Raw genomic sequence first — 14,883 nt, 5'->3', positions numbered from 1 at the left:
CCGACTGACACACAGTCCGGGTGTGCGGAGCCGGCTCTCCCAGGGGTTGGATAATGAATGCAAGGCCCTGGAAATGGAGACAAAACGGAAGACGCAAACGCACCCTGAAGGAATTGTCATTTGCGAAAATAAAATGAAGCACTTCCACCTCGTCCAACACAAAGTCGGGAGGAAGAATTCACACGGGGCTGGTGGCTCTGCGGCCAGGTTGTCCCGGCAGAGACACGCAGGCTTCCCTGCAGGTTTCCGTGCCCTGGGCCAGCGCTTCCAGCTGTGTTCACGGCACACGGGCTCCTTCCGCCCCGTGTCAGCGACAGCACACCAGCGTGCGGGGGAGACCCAGCCTTGCTCTCGCTTTCCTCCTGGAGGAAATCTTCTACGGTGAGCATGTGTTTTTGTACATGAAAGAACGATGGCAGAGCTTTCCACGTCTGTAGGTGCACCATCGTGAATAAACTGCACACACACACACACACACACACACACACACGTCTTACGGAAGGACCTAGGACTCCGGGAGTTATGACTCGGGACCTCCTTCTGCTTTGAACGCTTCTGCTGATACGGGCTGAGGGAAACTCTGGCTGTCTCCATGTCATCCAGCTCAAAGTCTGGACAGCTGGTGGGCGGGCCTGGCCTCCGGAGTGGAATGTGTCCTGCACTCATCTGTACCTATTTTATTTCCCTTTTGGCCTTGGTTGCCAGGAAACTCAGAGCTGAAATCATTGCTTTATAGAATCAGAATGGTCTAAGTCTTTCTTCAGTTTGCTTTTAATTTCTCTTTCAGGGGCTCCTGGATGGCTCAGTCGGTGAAGCGTCTGCCTTCGGCTCAGGTTATGATCCCAGGGTCCTGGGATCAAGGCCCAAGTTGGGCCCCCTGCTCATCGGGGAGCCTGCTTCTCCCTCTCTCCCCGCCTGCTGCTCTCCCTGCTTGTGCTCAGTCTCTCTCTATCTCTCTGTCAAATAAATAAAATCTTTAAAAAATAATAATAATTTCTCTTTAAATTTTTACTAAGTTCTTAAAAATGATAACCTATAAAGAAAAGCAAAACAGCTCATAATTCCCCCACTCAGATAACCCTTTGTTGTACATTTATTCACAGACTTATACACACATATTTCCTTTTAAAGGTTTACACAAAAGAGATACTGTTCTCTCTGTGAACTTCTTCTTTTCACTTACTAATTTCTTGGGTATCACTGCCTGCTTACATTTGCACCTGGCCTAATGATGCCTGTGAGTTGGCTTCCTGCTACAGAAACGACCACCTTGGCCTCCAGCTGTTTTTTTAATCACCAATTCCAATACAGTGTCAGAATATCCCAGTGCTGGGGTGTGGACAGTCAGGTTCCCCATGTGTTCCTCCCATCCATGACCAACAGCTTCAGAGTTCCATGATCCTAACTGCCTTCCTCTTTCCATGCTGGTTCATATATCTCCCACCTACTCCCAGAAACTACTTGATGAAACTACTTACAAAACCAACTACATGATGAGAATCTTTAAAAAGAATTAGAAACCCTGCCCTGGGGGTAAAAGGACTGCTACAACCAAACAATGATTTCAACTCTGAGCTTCCTGGCAGCCAAGGCAAAAATGGAAATATAACAGGTCACAAAATATTAGTTTTCTCCAAGAGGGAATAACGAAAGTTTGAAAAAAAGAAAAGAAGAGAAGAGAAGAAGGAAGAAAGACAGACTCTGACATCAATCCTGAGAGACATTCATCATGTTAACCCTGTATACATAACAAGTTACAGGAAAGACAGTTTCCAAAGACCAGTGAGCAGGACTGCAGAACACAGAGAATGATTCCTTAGATGAATCCTCCAGCTGAGGTGCTACTCCTTTTGGCCTCTCTTCCTAAGACAGGAGCCTCTGCCCTGTCCTTCAGGGTCATCTGAGGAACATTTCTCTCTCTCTATAAGCTCCCTCTATCCCGCCTCCCTCAGTCTGGACAGCTGCGCGCTGGCAGGATCCAAGGTGGGGCTTAAGCACGGCAGGTACCCAGTGGAGGCCATGCCACATCTAGGGGGCTCCTCTGATGCCTGCGTGGGGGGTGCGACGCCAGATATGGTGGTTTTTACACGGGATGTGTAAACATGCAAGGCCAGGGGGAGAAACGGGAGGGGTCCACGGCAAATTCTGCCCCCGCCGGCCACCTGCCCTTCTCCGATCTTCCACATGCGGTTAACGCAAAATCAAATTACCTTTCTCGAGACTGAAGAAAGCAAGCACTTAGAAAAAACCGCTTTGGGACAGAGGGTTTGCTAAACTGTGAATTATACAGCTGCGATAACTCGAGGTTGCTTATGAGAAAAGGTATGAGGAAGACAGGAGTCAGAGCTTTAAATAAAACGCTTCCCTGCTCTGGGGCAGAGCGCCACTCGGAAGATGAAACAAGAGGGTGTCAGTCCGCGTGAGAGTGACAAGCGGGTTGTAAATCACCCCACTGCCAAAGTGCTCCCCCTCCAACAGCTCCATGAGGACTGGGTGAGGGCGCGGCAGAGAGGAAGAGTCCCGGGCCAGATTCCCCCTGAACACACCATGTCTCTCTGAACAGACAGACGCAGTCCTGGGTAAGCGCGCGGACCTCCTGCGAGCAAACCAGTGCTGTGCCAGCCCCCGGCGGCTGCGCGTGGGGCCAAGGGGCTCTGCACACAGAGGCTACTTTAGCATAAACCAACCCCACGGGCGCCTAGGTGGCTCGGGTGGTTAAGCGTCCGACTCCTGGTTTTGGCTCAGGTCTTGGACTCAGGGTCATGATCCCAGGGTCCTGAGATCTCCAGCAATAGGGCTCCACACTCAGCAGGGGTCCGCTTGAGATTCTCTCCCCCTTCCCTCTGTCCCTCCCCATCCCCGCTCATGCACTCTGTCTTTCATTCTCAAATAAAGAAATAAAAAAAAAAAGGAATAGGCTACCCCAGTGCCAATTTCACATGATGGCTTCAAGCTGCAGGTGACAAGACACTGACCCGACATTTGTTCTCGCCCCACTGGCTGAAGGAGCTGCGAGCAGCTTCACCAGACATGGGTAGGGGCATCCAGACACCGAAGGACCAGCCCAGGAGGCTCTGGGCAGCTCTGTCTGCATCCCGACCGACCGATCGACCAACCGACCGACGCACCTGGGAATCTGGAGAAATAGGCCTTCCGGTACTTGCTCCCGTTCTCGTCGTTCCAGAAGTGCGTGGGCTGGCAGGGAATCGGCTTGGTGCACACCAGCTCACCGCTCTCCCCCCAGACGGCCTTTCCTGGTTCGGGAAGAATTAAAAAGCAATCTGAGCACACGCAGCAGCCACACCCCGGCGCATGCTCGCGCTATCATTTACGCACCCTAGGTGGGACCGACCCCTGGTGACCTTCCCTCCTGACGCACCCCTTAAACCTCTCTTCTAAAGGGCATTTATTTTTCCCACACATGTATTAATGCGTTCACTCCATCGACACGCGTCTCCGAACAACACAGTAGTCCCACGTGTTTCCAAAACGCGCAGTCGGCCCCGTGCTGCATGCGTCCAGCACCTGCCCTGCTCTGCCAGCGCAGTCGGGGTGATCCGCTCGCCCACTACCCGCTGCTCCATCGCTTTCACTGCTTGTAATTCTCCACGTGCGACCGTGGCCCTTTACCCCTCCTGAAGATGAAGTGCTCCACGTTCCCACCTCGGTTCCCTACCGCAAACGCATCTACGAACACACTCGCACGCACTCGCAAGTACTTGTCCCAGGAGTGGACTTCCTGGACCACCGGGTCCCTCCCTATCTTGGCCTTCACTCACTATTCCCAGCTCGCAGGCTAAGCCAGTCGCACCGAGTCCCACTTGCTCCCACAGGGCGGCCAGTCTCCAGCCCCGTGGAGGCCGGGAGGGGGCAGCACAGCTTCCCTTCCAGTGAGCGGGTCGTTTATCCAGCACCTTCCACAGGGCAGCACCGTGGGACTCGCACTGAGAAGTCACCACCCCACCATGTGTCCAGGGAGGCTCCCGAGTTTCCGCATTTCCTTCCCCTCGCCTAGCTCATCCCATCCCACAGGACCCCTGAGATAGAGGACAGACAGACATCTGGAAGCTGAAGAGACAGCCGTTGGTTTCCCTCTGCCAGGAGCATCCTCCCCAGACCAGGCCACAGAATGCAGCAGTGACCAGGACCAAGAGAAATGGTCCAGACGGCGGGGAAGAAAACAGACATATGGGGCCAAGAACTTTTGTGAGCACCAGGGAAAAGCCCTCTTCTGAAAGTAAGAAGTGATTTTCAGAAAGGTCTCTGAAAACATTTTCAGTGAACTGGAGGGAAAGATCCTTCCTGTGCTCCCCAGCTTCCAGCCCCTAACCTGGCAGGGCTACCACGGCTCCTGTCTCTCCCTCTTCCTCACACAAACTCCCCATTCGCTCTGCCAGGTTAAAATAACCGTGGCTGCAGGGCAAATTTGTATAGTGCACACATCACACGCCAGGCCAGGCCCTGTTTGGTGCTAGAGACACAAACAGGCTTTGCTGATTTACCAATGGCCACCAACAGGCTACAAAGCAAAAGCTCGTCCTGAGGCCATGAGAGAGGCCAACCCCCTGCCTCCCTCACTGGGTCTGCGTTAAGGTGAGGGCGTCACACGAGCAGGGCAGTGGGGCTGCCTGAGCAGCATTTCTGGTGTCTGGATGCCAAGGAACAATGGCCCTCCTGCCGTTCCCAAACACAGCTCTGCGCTGTGCTCCAGCCTGACGGTGACGTCTGAGGCGGGCGGGCCATAGGGGGCTGGGGACGGGGAGCCCAGTGAGCGGCAGAAGGACATGCGTCTGCAAGTGAGCTGGGCCGCCCCCCTCGGGGAAGTTACACACCCGAGAGCTTCCAAGCTCCCAGTCACGCCCCGAACCAGAAAGAAAGACAGTTAGTGAAGCCATCACCTTCCTCGTTCCAGGCTTCCACAGCCATGCCCAGGTTCCGGGCCTGAATCTCCCCTTTATACACAGGAATAGAAAAATTCTGGCCCATGAAGCAGGAGATGATGTCGGTGCCACCTGCAAACAAGGAAAAGGAGGTCCAAAATTCAGAAGACGGACACAAACAGCTTGGCTTTTGACTGGTGAACACCAAAGGAGGAAGACCCCAAAACACAGGTATTACTACTCCTTCTCCATGTAAATACTGAAAAATCCACGGATGGTTAGTGCTTCTTTTCAAGGAGAAATGGGAGAGGTGACTTAGAAATTGCAGCAAACCGCCCATGTCTGGGTGATTTATTTTTGACCGAGTCTTCCTGCTGGATGAGAGACAAAATAAATGACCTCTCGTGGTCACAACGAAATTTGCGACTCAGGCTCTTGGAAAATGGAAGCTTCGCCCATGAGTTCTACCCCCCGGGCCCCGCCTGGGCAGATGGCTCACACGCAGGGGCCCTCTGCTGCGGCTCACGCGCACTCAGCCGCCGCAGGGGCCGTACCCCTGGGGTCCGTGCAGGTCTCACAGAAGACAGACCGTGTCAGGTGAGAAGCACTCCAGCACCAGGAAGGAGCTCGAGAGGGAGTCAGATCCTGGGAGCCGCCAAGAGAGGGGCGGCAGGAGCCCCGTAGGCTAGACCCACCGCTGCCGACAACTGTCCCCTCGCTCGGGCACTCGGGGCAGGAAGAACCCTGAGGGGGACGTGAGCAGGGGTGCACACAGAGCCGGCCGGGCACGGGCCCGTTCCTGAACCCAGCGACTCCTCTGTGTGTGTGTGTGCCTGGAAGACGGCCCGTAACTGAAGCAGCGCCCCTCCTCCACCGTGCCGGCAACCAGCAGGCTTTCATTCTGGCCTCGACTCTAAGCTGATTTTACTTCTTCCCTCGGACAGAGGCCGGCAGTGTGATGTCCTCCCTGCCTTCTCCTGGCACCTCGAGTCATGGCTGGTGTGCCCCAAGAAAATGAGAACCGTGTCCATCTCAGTGGCCGGCAAGGTCTGACCAGCACTCCAGGCCCCAGGGAGGTGTGAGCGCTGCCCCCCGAGGCTTGGGATGCCCTCCAGGTGACGCTGGGACGCACAGCACCAGCCCAGGGCTGAGGGGCTGAAACATGCCGCTGTTCCGATAGGCGCCACTCAGACATACTTCCCGAAGCTTCTGTAAACCAGCATTCTGGGCAGGTAACGCGTGTGACACAAGACCCAGAACTCCGGGAGGCTGAGGAATGGACGTGAGCCTCCCTGCCACCCTGGAGAGGGTCTCTCCACAAACAACCTCATACACACAGGGGCACTTCCTGCTTTTTCCCCCGGAGTATCTTGAAGAGTGTTTTGTGTCAGGACAAGAGAGCTATTATGTTTTAAGGCTTCATGGCATTCCATAGAGTGATACACAGGCAGCAAACATTTATAGATGTCAACTGTCAAGAGGGCAATGACCCCGCTAAATAAATGGCCAGAGCCCCGGCACGTCCGCCCGCTCGGCGGGCAGCGTTCGCACGGAAAGGCCCCTGCAGGTCACACGGTACGATCCACCCCTTTTAAGGCAGGCAAACAGAGGCCCAGAGGGAAAAGGGATGTCCCAAGTCCACTCTCAGATGCCGGCGGGACCCCTGCCCACCCTGCTCACCAAAACAGCTCAAGACCCCCAGCCTTGGGCCACGGTCCAACTGGAAGGCAAAGGGCTGGCCGGGGAGCCTCGGGCTTCAAGCACGTCACATGGCACCTTTAAAAGATGTGTTTTCAGAAAAATAAAGTCATCTAAAGATTCCGATGAGCTACGACAAGCTTCACTCCAAGTCACGTTGTTAAGAGGGAAAATATGGGACAGCGTGAACCCCAAGTTAAACGGGTCTCGCCCCATCGACACACGCTCCCCCACCTACGTACAGACACCTCTGAGAGGAAACAAGCACGGGCTTTTTGGGGAAGCAGGGCGGGGCAGCGGGGCGCGCACCGCTCTGTTTGGATTCTGAGGATTTCGTAACATGCACAAACTGTCTTCCTACAACTTCATGTTAGGAAAAAAGTGAAGAGAAAAAGAAGTCACTTGAAATCCCAACGCCCATACACATACCTTGGGTGTACCCACCCCCCCACACGTTCCTCTTCTCGATCTACAAAAATGACCACACTTATAATTCTGCAATCTGCTTCTCTCGCTCAACGTATCACAACTTTCTTTCCATATCAATAAATACGTTTCCATCTAAATAAGAATTTTCATCGTATCCCTCCTAACAGCTGCAGAAATTAGGGATGCACCATAAATTATTCAATGAATTCCCTACTACCGGCATACAGGTAATTTCCAGCTTTTAACGAACATAAACAACGTTGCAAAAACTGTTCTCATCCATGGCCAATCCTTATTATGTACAGATTCTGTATTTGCAAATTTTCCTACTCGCAAAAATGTATAATCTCAAAATCAATACTCAGGGTGCTTTCAAGGTCATCTGCGAACATGAGCCGAGCGGTGGAAATCTCGAGATGCCCCCCACGCACGTCCCCAGCTGCAGGGCAACGAGGCAGGCCCTGCTCTGGTTTCAGCTCTCGCTACAGAGAAGACTGGGGGACAGGGAGGGCAGGGGCCGGGTGCCAGCTGCAGTGCACCCTATTGGGGGGCCACCCCGGCAAGTCAACACTTCTGAACCTCATTTTCCCTTCTGTAAAATAGAGAGCATAGAATCTACCAGAAAAGGTTGTTTTCAGAATTTAAGATTAGGGTGCCTGGGTGGCTCCGTCGTTAAGTGTCTGCCTTTGGCTCAGGGCATGATCCCAGGGTCCTGGGATCGAGTCCCACATTGGACTCCATGTGCCGCACTGGGACCCTGCTTCTTCCTCTCCCACTCCCCCTGCTTGTGTTCCCTCTCTCGCTGGCTGTCTCTCTCTCTGTCAAATAAATAAATAAAATCTTAAAAAAAAAAAAAAGAATATAAGATTATAATTGACGTGAGATACGTGTATATGTGTGTGTCCCTTCCCCAGGAGCAATGGTCCAGTAGTCACTAACTTAGAGACCTTCTAGAACTTAACTATCATGAACAAGAAGAGCCAACCGTGGAGAGATGTGCACCCTGCTGTTTACCCAGGACGAATTCAAGACAGTGGACCTGCCAGGTCAGAGGCTGTGCACGTTTACGGGGGGCTGGCCTGGTCGTGCCCCACTTCCTCTGCCTCCTCCCAAACCCCCTCCCCACGGCACAAGCCATACCTGAGATGGAGCCCAGGAGGACACTGCTCTTGACGCAGCTGTAGACATAGTCATAGCTCTGGGCTTTCAGAGGGGAGCCGGTGGACAGGATCGTATGGAGCGTCTGGAGGCTGTGGGTTTCCACTAGGGCGATGAATCACAGAGAAATTAAAACTAAATCTGACACCTTTGTTCTGGCTTGCGTGCAGGAACCAAGGAACAGAGCAGCTCTGGATTCCCTGGCTGGCAAGACAGGGAGTAGGCCAGGCGTCCTGACAGGCACACTTACCTGGCTTCATGTTTTTCTCTTCAAGGACAGCCAGCCACTTGGCACCCGTTCCAAGGATGGTGATGCTAAGGGCACAGGAGAGAAGGAAAACAGAAACTCTCCAGGCTCCTGCTTATTCCACGCTCCAGAGCTTTCTAAAATTAGTGACTCGTTTCTGGCAAGTTTGCAAAATCCAAGACACATCATTTTTCTGGGCTGAATTAATACCTAGTGTTCAGTAAACACCTGTGTTGACTGCGGGGTTCGGCAGGGATGGGTCTGCACGCTGACTCCAACACACACGGAGTCCAGGTCCCCTGAACACGTGGCTCCGTGTAAAATACAATGACTCGTGCATCAACCCACGATCTTCCCAACTGCGGGTATTTGCCCTTTAGGGACCAAAGGAGGCCGTAAAATCGAGGCCCCCCTCAAGTTCCAGCCTCACACGTTCCCCTTCCACCAAGGTGGAGAGGGCGGTGGGACCCTCTGTAGGAGCAGTGGTTCCTCTGAGTGTTTGGGACCCACCCCCTGTTCTTAAATGAGCTCACACGTCCGTCAAACTTAAAAAGTCGCAGCTCTTCTCGTTTCAAATGGTTAGAGTCTACAGTCCTGTCCCCCATGTCCGCACTCGGGGAACGACACTACGCGGAGCGTAAATCACTGTGTTCTGGGGGAGAGCGCTATTTATCGTTTCATTTCCCTCCTCAGCTGCCCTTGCAGCCAGGCAGCCCCTGACCTGTGGACCATCTTCCTGACTAAACCAGCGTCCCCCTCTAGGGAGACAGCCACATGCTGGCTGACACCAGGAGGCACAGGGCCTCAGGGCCCTCAGCAACTCGGGGCGGCTGGGCTGGGAGGGCCCCTCGAGGTTGCTGTCATTCATCCCTCCCGGCCCCCCTGCTTCACCACCACCACCCTGCCACCAGTAAGCCCCCCACTGAGACCTCAGGCACCTCCTGGGTCGCTATACCCTAGAGGCGGCTGTTTTGGGAGGAGGAGGCCGTGGGGAGGCGTACACAACCCTCCCACGTCCCCTGTGTTTACTGCATTAACTCAGGCAGTCGGGTTCACAAACTCGAGATCACCTCCAAGGACTAAGGTGTCACCCCTTCAGGAATAGCTACATTTTAACAGAAGACCAGGGACCCTGTCACCCTCTGATGGTGGAGCAGTGACCGCCCCCAGCCACCAGCCCCAAGATCTCCCATCACCAAGCGCAGCAAAACAACATTCATTTTTCTGCTCATCCCCTTCCCCCCAACCCCGTGAGATCAATGGCTCTCAATCAGTGGTTCTTTCCATATCCCTGTGAACCCTGACCTTGGCAATGTACGGAGACTCAGCAGGTGCCAGGCCTGGGTCACAGGCCTGCTTGTCTGAAGAACGGGAAGGTCTGCCCATTCGCGTCCAGGGCTTGCAGGAGATGCGTAAACACACACTTAGCTCACAAAGCACGGGAGCTTCGTGTGGGTGCTCGGCGCTGCGTGTTTTTAGGGAGTCCAGCTGGGAATCACGGCACGAAGCATGAGGCAGCTTCCCAGCTGGACAGGTGTCAGCCGCAGTGCCCCACGGGCAGCTCACAGACAGTGCCTCCAAGGCCACCCACCGTCCCTGGGGGACTCCATCTGCCTAAGACCCACCAGTCTCCCCACATCTGCCCTCGCCCCCCCCACCCCAAGTTCATCCTCCACGCGGCAGCAAGACTTAGCCTTTAAAACTACAAACCAGGGTGTATTGCTTCAAACGTTCCCATGGTGTTGCATTTCACGCAGAAAAGCACCCACCGTCCAAGCCGGCCTGAGAGCCCCTGAGAGACCAGCCTCCTGCCCCAACCCTCCGCCACCGGCCGCACATCCACTCTTCACATTCACAGCACAGGGGTCTCCCACACACACCTATCCTAGTCCACCTTAGGGCCCAGGCACTCGCCACCCCTCTTCCTGGAACACGTTTCGTGTCCCCTCCCCAGGCCTGAGGTTCAGGCCCCAGTGCCCTTGCTTCCAGGGGCGTTCCTGACTTCAGGGCACCAACAGCACGAGGACAGGGACCCGCTCACCTCCGCCTCCGCTGTGCACACCCCAGGGCCTAGCAGGGCACCTGGCGCAGAGCAGATACCCAAAGATGTGTGAGTGTGGACATGACCCTGGCAGACGACGGTCCAGCAAGTCCCCTCTGCCAGATGAGCCTGCCAGTCCCCGCTGGGCGCCACCTAGGCCTTTCCTACCCAGAGACCGGTGACACAGGGTAACTCAGGTGGCTTTGATGCTCGCCCAGGTACACGCAAAACCTGGACAAAAGACCCCAGAGCTCTGGCCCCAACTCTAACCCGAATATTCCCCAAGCCAGACTCCCAGAGCCCAGAAATACACCCCAAGTGACAAAGAAAATTCGTTTTTTAAAAGAATCTTGTGGGACACATGAGTGGCTCAGTCAGTTAAGTGTCTGCCTTCAGCTCAGGTCATGATCCCAGGGTCCTGGGATCCAGTCCCACAACAGGCTCTTTGCCCAGCAGGGAGCCTGCTTCTCCCTCTGCCTGCCACTGCTCCCAATGCTTGTGCTCACTCTCTCTGACACACAAATAAATAAAATCTTAAATAAACAAACAAATAAATAAAAGAATCTTGTTTGTGTCTACAAAATAAACGCTCCATTATCAGATGTGTTAGTAAGTCTCTGAGCTGACACATTAATAATCGGCAGATTTCATTCCTACGTTAGCCGATGTTATTTAAAAACCCAGAGGCTCTGAAATGGCCCACAAGGACCCTGCTGTCCATCAGCTTGGGAGAGCCACTCCTCTCGCCACAGACAGGTAGGATTTTATGTGACCATATGTAACTCAGTTTTAATTTTCAGCAGGGGGGCACAGCTCAGATGAAGGTCTCCCGCCACACCTGAACTGCACCCCTCCTTCAATGGCCGTTGGCAGTCGGAGCAGGTGTTTGAGGCCTGCTGCCCTCCCAAGCACCCCTCCCCCCAGCTCCTGCGGGACTGCAGAGCTGTGCGGCCTCGATGAACTGAGCAGGGAAGCTCCCGGCAGGTCCAGAGGAGCCCTGAGGACCGCCAAGGCCACATCTCCAGCAACGTCTGGGGCACGAGCCAGTGGGGCTGATGGAAAGCAGATGCTCAGGACGTGCCTACCACACACCTGTGAATGCTCAGACACACACACATGCACACTCATTTACACACATACATGCACTCACCATATGCACACACGCGCACACTCATTCACACACATACATGTACTCACCATGTGCACACACACATGCACACTCATTCACACACATGCATGCACTCACCATGTGCACACACACTCATTCACACATACAGGCACTCACCATGTGCACGCACACACACATGTTCATTCACACACATACATGCACTCACCATGTGCACGCACACACGCACACTCATTCACACACATACAGGCACTCACCATGTGCACGCGCACACACACACTCATTGACACACATACAGGTACTCACCATGTGCACGCGCACACATGCACACTCATTGACATACATGCACTCATGTGCACGCACACACACGCACACTCATTCACACACATACATGCACTCACCATGTGCACGCACACACACGCACACTCATTGACATACATGCACTCATGTGCACGCACACACACGCACACTCATTCACACACATACATGCACTCACCATGTGCACGCACACACACGCACACTCATTGACATACATGCACTCATGTGCACGCACACACACGCACACTCATTCACACACATACATGCACTCACCATGTGCACGCACACACGCACACTCATTCACATACATGCACTCACCATGTGCACGCGCACACGCACACTCATTGACACACATACAGGCACTCACCATGTGCACGCACACACACGCACACTCATTCACACACATACATGCACTCACCATGTGCACGCGCACACGCACACTCATTCACACACATACAGGCACTCACCATGTGCACGCGCACACGCACACTCATTGACACACATAACAGGTACTCACCATGTGCACGCGCACACGCACACTCATTGACACACATACAGGCACTCACCATGTGCACGCGCACACACGCACACTCATTGACACACATACATGCACTCACCATGTGCACACGCACACTCATTCACACACATACAGGCACTCACCATGTGCACGCACACACACACACTCACTCACATACAGGCACTCACCATGTGCACGCGTACACACGCACACTCATTCACACACATACATGCACTCACCATGTGCACGCGCACACGCACACTCATTGACACAGGCACTCACCATGTGCACGCACACACACGCACACTCATTGACACACATACAGGCACTCACCATGTGCACACGCACACACGCACACTCATTCACACACATACAGGCACTCACCATGTGCACGCGCACACATGCACACTCATTCACATACAGGCACTCACCATGTGCACGCGCACGTGCACACGCACATTCACACACATACAGGCACTCACCATGTGCACGCGCACACGCACACTCATTCACACACATACATGCACTCACCATGTGCATGCACACACACTCATGTGCACGCACAACCATACATGCACTCCCTCTTACTCGCACATATTCACACACTTTCATATACTCGCTCACACGTGCACATACACTCGTCCACACGTGCAGACATACATACTCTTGCCCCCACATGCACATACACACTCTGCATACTTGTGCACACATGCAGACACATGCACAAGTGCACACACACACACACACACACGTCCCCACCTGGAGCCTGGCTCACAGGTATTAAGGGTAAAGCTCTTAAAGTCATCTCAGTTCCCAGGGATTTGATTAACCTTTCGCTGGAAACACTCTCATTAGGAAATAACCTTCCTCGCCAATATTGTGAGCCAAATGTCAGGATTTAAATATTACCCAAGCCAGGCAAAGTTATATTTGAAATATTAATGGCCAAGGATTTAAAAACATTAGTGGCTCCTTCTGTCTCCCCACCGTGAACAGACTCAAGCTTAGAGTAATGAGCACGTTGCAGACCACGGCTGCTGCTATGGTCTCACTCCCAGAGCCACGATCATTAGGCCAACAGTGACCACGGGCCGCAAGGGGGAGGAGGCACCCACCAGTTATGATTAATTCGTCAGCAGAGAAAACACTCACAGAACGGTCCCCTGACACTTTCCCCCAGTGACGATGAGGAGGGGAACTGGGAAAGGGAGGGCCCTGCATCCTTCCCCACGCTCTGCCTCTGCTCCTCAGGATCCCTGCCTGTCGCCCGAACAAGGAACGAGCTGTTGGCAGGATGGCCTGAGGGAACAGACGCCCTCACACACCTGCAGGAGCATTTTGGAGCAACCTTGTGACGGGTCTGAGGAGACTCCAGGGGACAGCTGACAAAAGCAGGACTATCCTCTTGCCATGGGGCTCAGAAGGCCAGCGCGGGGAAGCCCCGACCCTGTGAATTCCCCAGTGCTGGGCTCTGCACTTGCCCTTCACGGACGTATCCACACCATCCCCCGAACAGCCTGTTTTACACCCCACTCCTGGAGCTGGAGGAGCCCTGCGTGAGACAGACTCCTCGCTGGCCTTGGCTCCCTTTCTCCTGGGCTTTCCCAGCAGTTCTCAGCTTCCAGAGTTGCAGACACAAGATCCCATTCCCTATCCTGATACCCTGATGTTTCAGACTCACTCCTGGCCCTGGGGGTGGCCCCCATCTCCTCGGTCGGTCCCTGTCAGGACTGCCTCCTCCTTCCCACCCACCTTGGCAACTTCAACCTCCCTTACCCTCCCGCACCCTCCGAGGGGGCCAAGCACTCTCACGAGGGCACCAATACCACAGCAGTCAACAGCAGCGTGTCTGTGGCTAAGCACGGCGCCTCGGGCACCTACCCTATCCTGTCCACCAGGTCCCAGAGCACGTTGGGCGTGGGCACCAGGGGGGAGCCATCGTACAAGACCACGGCCGCCCCCGTGGCAAGAGCAGACACCATCCAGTTCCACATCATCCAGCCGACCTGGAACAGACAGAAGGAGCACAGTGTCAACTGAGCGCTGGGCCAGGTGCCCTCGCCTCTGTCACTCAGCTTCTCATGTCCCTAGAAAACCTCCTGAAACTGAGCCAACAGTTGGCAAGAACCCATCTCCAATGCACGAGGCTTTGCCCCAGCAATTCCACGCCAAGAGTCGCTCATACAGAGCCACGCACACGTGCGCGCTAAGATGGGTCAAAGAGTGCTCGCTGCAGCCTTGCTGGAGACAACGGGAGACGGAAAGCAAGGAGACGCCCACCGACACAGAAGTGGTCCCACGCGCACACCCGCTGTGGAACACCACACATCGGATCCGCAAAGCCGCATCAGACATTTGGAACAGCACGTGGCAAGCTTTCAGGAGTCAGCCCACCGCGGCCGTTCACAAGAATGAGGTCTGCGCTGACGCAGTCTCTGAAACGAGCTTACATGTAAAACAAGCCAGCAC

At 54.3% G+C, this 14,883-nt stretch overlaps 1 protein-coding gene across 1 annotated transcript in view; it reads right to left on the bottom strand.

Moving 5' to 3' along the window:
- Positions 1-14,883, bottom strand: part of AACS (acetoacetyl-CoA synthetase) — a 57,502-nt gene that overhangs the window by 7,085 nt on the left and 35,534 nt on the right. Inside the window, exons 10-14 of the mRNA XM_040620036.1 lie at positions 14,296-14,420; positions 8,416-8,480; positions 8,148-8,270; positions 4,899-5,012; positions 3,129-3,254 (exon numbers count right to left, since the gene is read on the bottom strand). Of these exons, the coding sequence (XP_040475970.1) occupies positions 3,129-3,254; positions 4,899-5,012; positions 8,148-8,270; positions 8,416-8,480; positions 14,296-14,420 (553 nt within the window). The remainder of the gene's footprint in view (positions 1-3,128; positions 3,255-4,898; positions 5,013-8,147; positions 8,271-8,415; positions 8,481-14,295; positions 14,421-14,883) is intronic.

Source organism: Ursus maritimus, unplaced genomic scaffold (assembly GCF_017311325.1).
Source record: "Ursus maritimus isolate PB19 unplaced genomic scaffold, ASM1731132v1 scaffold_33, whole genome shotgun sequence".
Classification (NCBI taxonomy): Eukaryota; Metazoa; Chordata; class Mammalia; order Carnivora; family Ursidae; genus Ursus; species Ursus maritimus.
Note: the sequence above shows the minus strand (reverse complement) of the source record. Positions and strands in the feature narration are given on the sequence as shown.